The following is a 4,730-nucleotide window of genomic DNA, read 5'->3' on the forward strand; positions in this document are numbered from 1 at the left end:
GTTTGATCAAAATTTGAATTTTAGATTTTTCACAAAAATTCAAAAACTTTTTATTGCAGTCGTGGGGCGGTGGGGGGTAAGTGTTAAACACATCTAATACGTTCACGTTATGCTCCTGAGAAACAGTTTATCCTTTTCTCCAGTGACTTTTTTTTTAGGAGTCGCTCCCAGTATTGGATCTCCGGCTGCGTCCCTGGGTGTTCAATCCGCCACTGTGTGTTACACCTAAAATGTTTATAATCTTATATTTCTTTTCAACTTTTCAAGGGTGTGTACAAGGAGCGTTTGTATACACATAAGTAGGACAGGCTGCAGGCTGACCTTTAGTTTTTAGGTACACACACTTGACAATTGCCTCCATTCAAGTCGTCGTTTTTAATTAAAACATAAAGTATTTCTCTTATCCAAAAGGTATCTGAATTTTCAAACCTGATTATAATAGTTGATATTTGAACGGAACCATTTTTTGATTTTAGAAAAAAAGACGCTCAGTTTTACGAAAAACATGAATTTTAGAAAAAATATTTCAATAATCAACAAGAAAAGAAGTTTACTTTTGAACTGAACATTTCATTTTATATTCAACAAAGGATATTGTGAATACAGAAAACGACTTATGCACATAAAAAAATTAATTATTCAAAACAAAATGGTTCAACTTCCACAAAAAAGAGCATAATTCTATCCCCAAAAATTGTTTTAATGTTTGCCCACATTCAACTACAATTTCCTACAATAGCAACTTTCATTTTTATTTCTCGGAGAAAGAACATCCGGAAACTTCAAAACCGAGCCTGGCTCGCTTTTGCCACCTTCTTTCCTCGGTTCCTTTTCGTTTTCCCGGTTCCATTCATCGCTTTGTGTCGTCACATTCTTGCTCGTCCCGCCTCATTCTTCCTCGTTCTTGCCTCGTTTTTCTCGAGGATTGCAAAAGATTAAATAGTATTGCATATTATAATTTTTTGTCGATTACTGTTTCAGTTGATATCAACCACAACTATGTTACGGTTTTAAAAAATATTTACTATGGCTCGAGATCAGGGATCTCCAAAAGTAGATCCTGTATCTACTGAGCATCCCAGGTGAATAGGTTGGATCTTCTGAGTTTTGACCCAGAACTGTCAAAAACCCTTTGCTTTATCCGAGCCGCTGTGAACCCTAAAAATTCAGACACTAGTTTCTCTTCGAGACCTCAGGCTAAGATTGTGAATTATAAAATAAAATGATAAATACTTAGTTTTCATTACTTAAATATTGCTAAATAAAATACCCGAAGCAATTTTCATGTTTTATAGTCACACTTTAGATTCACTAATAACCTTTTTTTATGAACAATTCAAAATTTTTTTGTTTTAATTCAGCCTTAAATTTATCTACAGTATATCTTCATTATATAATTATTATAATTATGTAAAAAATTATATCCCAATAAAGTAATGTAAAATATTAAAAACTAGGAAGAAATTCACGTGTCGTTGCTTTTCTATTACCTTGCATTAAAAACATCAACTTAACGCAAATAAAACAAAAAGTATGGTATTCGAAGGAAAGAGTGAGAAAAAAATATGCAACTTTGTATTAAATGATGAGAGAATTGAACAAGTGTCCCTGCCGATGAAAAGGCACTAAAAAAGCGAAGAAAACGCACTTGTTAATGCGTACTCAGTGAAGTTTATTCAGCATTATCTGTACCGCTAGTTTTCTATAATAGGGTTCCCCTTCAAGTGTTCATTGACATTTTTAAAAGGCTATTTTCACCCAATAAATTTAGTCTGTGAGTTATTTAAAAAGGTTTGTTAGTAATGTATACTATAGCGTTAGTGAAAATGGGTGTGCCTATACTAATGCGACTAGGCTACCAAGTAGAGCAGATGAAAGTTATTAAAAATTCAAAATTGGTAAAATTTTGAAATTATCTACGAGAAGGTTAGAAATACAGAATCTACGGGTTTCGATTATTTCAGGTATCTAACTTTTTCTTTTGGATGTTTAAAATTGGAGTGAATATAAAGTATCCCGTAATTGGAATGAGATACGCCAAAACAGACAACCTTTATTATTCTACTCCAAATAGTATATGGATATAGAAACTATAATTATAAAATATCTATAATGAGAAAATTCATAAATTAAACAAGTGTTAATAAATTGAAGAAAATTCAGCTTAAAAGGATTCCATGGTTCCTAACCAGCCCCTTGACCTGCTCGTTGGGGGGCCTATTGTTCCGTCCGAGTCGAGTCCCGATAGTACAGTCTTCTTCATGCTACAGTGCCATAGTGAACATGAATGCGGTGCAATGAGAAAAAGAGAAATTGGAAAGAGAAAGAAGAGGTAATGCAGAGCAGAGTAGTGTTAAAATTTAATCAATTACACAGCCACGCAAAAAAAATTGTGCGGATCTGGTAACAAGACACACGTATTCCTATGGATTTTGGGGCGCTGAATTCAAATTCGGTATCAAAAATCACCCATCACCTTATGGTTGAGCCATAACCTCAAAAAGTGATGAAAAATCATGCACTGAGGCAAATAAATTTCAAAATAATGCCAGTGATGCAATTTTCACTTCAAAAACATGTCGACGACTGTGAAGGATCAACCCTTGCCTGATATCAACTTACTATATTTAACATAACTTTACCCAACAGAACCTGACCTCACATAACCTGAATTAACAGAAATTTATTGAACTACACGTAAAGCTCTGGAAGCATATTTTCCCAGTAGCAAATGTGTGTTACATCAAATGGGTCAACTTGAGCCTAACCTAGAAATAAATCTAACCTAGCCTAGCCTAACCTAACCTCACGAAACACAATTAAACCGATTGTGTTTTCCTGTTGTGTTTGCGGTACCGTTTGAATCAGCTTGGGCTTAACCTGCAAAGAGGTCAAACCTATCCTAACCTAAAAAAACCTAACCTAACCTAACTTCACGCAACACAATTAAACTCATTGTGTTGTCCCGTTGTGTTTACGGTACCGTTTCATTCAGCTTCGGCTTAACCTACATAGAGGTTTAACCTATCCTAACCTAACAAAACCTGACCTAACCTAACATAGCCGAATGAAATTTAACCACACATGTAGTTATGTAAGCGCACGGTGTGCTATATTTAATAGGTTAACTCGATCTTAACCTACAAATGAAACTAACTTAACAGAACCTAACGAAATTTTGCTTAACGCAACACAGCTTAACTTAAGTGTTCCCGTTGTAACACAATTAAATTAATTTCATTGTACTACAGGTGGTTAAAAATTTAGACGCATATTACTCATTTGAAGAAACTTAGAACTACAAGTAGAATTGACCCCATTTCAATTAACCTGACAATGTTTGTATCAATTAAAATTTAGAACTGTAACTTAAACATGCAAATGAATAAGAGTTTTATTCAAAATTTTTTTCTCTCTGCTTTTCTTAAACTTAAGGGATATATTTATACTATCTTTCGTGTTCACATTTTTTCTTGCAGCAAAAATCAGCCATCATGACCTCGTCCCATCTACCCTGATATCGTTGTTCCATCACTTTTATGTCTTGATGAAAACGTTCCCCTTGTTCTTCCCTAAAGATGTATTCTTCGATATAGCACAAATTTGCTACTGGGAAAATATGCTTCCAGAGATTTACGTGTAGTTCAATAAATTTCTGTTAATTAAGGTTAGGTGAGGTCAGGTTCTGTTGGGTAAAGTTATGTTAAATAAGTTGATATCAGACAAGGGTTGATCCTTCACAGTTGTCGACATGTTTTTGTAGTGAAAATTTGCATCACTGGCATTATTTTGAAATTTATTTGCCTCAGTGCATGATTTTTCGTCATTTTTTGAGGTTATGGCTCAACCATGACGTATGGGTGATTTTTGATACCGAATTTGAATTCAGCGCCCCAAAATCCATAGGAATACGTGTGTCTTGTTAGCAGATCCGCACACTTTTTTTTTGTGTGGCTGTGTTATAAATTCAGACTTGAAGTGCAGATCAAGAGGCTGGTTACGAATCATGGAGTCCTTTTAAGCCGAAAATTCTAAAACAGGACAGTTTGGTTGCGGCCAGGTACTGTAAATAACTCGGCCAGAACGTTACGTGACGAATACAATAGGAACATTATACTAGGCAGTCTGATAAGTACCTGAAAATTCTAAGAGATGGCATTAGTATTCACTAATGTGAACCATTTTCGTCGAGCTTGATCCTTCAAATGACGCCTGTCAAAACTTCAGCCATTAATGTTTACGCATTTACAAGTTATAGCACTAAGAAGCGACTAACTTCCGAGTTTTTTTTAATATGGAAAAATCTGAGTTTCGAGTTTTGATCAAACACTACTATCTTCGCAAGAAAACGATATCCGAGACCAAGGCCAAGCTGGATAAGTATTACCCGGACTCTGGGACCGTCGATTGGAATGATTCATAAGTGGTTTACCGAGTTTCGTTGTAGTCGTACGAGCACAGTTGATGCTGAACGATCTGGGCACCCAAAAGATGTCACTACACCAGAAAATGTCGAAAAAATCCATGATATGATGTTGAATGATCCCAAAGTGAAATTGAGAGAGGTAGCTAATGCTGTAGGCATATCATTGGAACGTGTGAGCAAGCAATATCGTGCATTCAGTTTGGGGCATGAAGAAGCTCTGCGCGCGATGGGTGCCGCGTTTGCTCACAGTGGACCAAAAACGAATTCGCGTGACAACTTCCCAGCAGAATTTGGCATTATTTTC

At 35.6% G+C, this 4,730-nt stretch overlaps 1 protein-coding gene across 1 annotated transcript in view; it reads right to left on the minus strand.

The window, feature by feature from the left end:
* Nucleotides 1-1,066: 1,066 nt before the first annotated feature.
* Nucleotides 1,067-4,730, minus strand: part of LOC117182520 — a 43,936-nt gene continuing 40,272 nt past the window's right edge. The window contains exon 2 of the mRNA XM_033375618.1: nucleotides 1,067-1,158. Coding sequence (XP_033231509.1) covers nucleotides 1,067-1,158 — 92 coding nt within the window. The remainder of the gene's footprint in view (nucleotides 1,159-4,730) is intronic.

Source organism: Belonocnema kinseyi, chromosome 2 (genome assembly GCF_010883055.1).
Source record: "Belonocnema kinseyi isolate 2016_QV_RU_SX_M_011 chromosome 2, B_treatae_v1, whole genome shotgun sequence".
NCBI lineage: Eukaryota > Metazoa > Arthropoda > Insecta > Hymenoptera > Cynipidae > Belonocnema > Belonocnema kinseyi.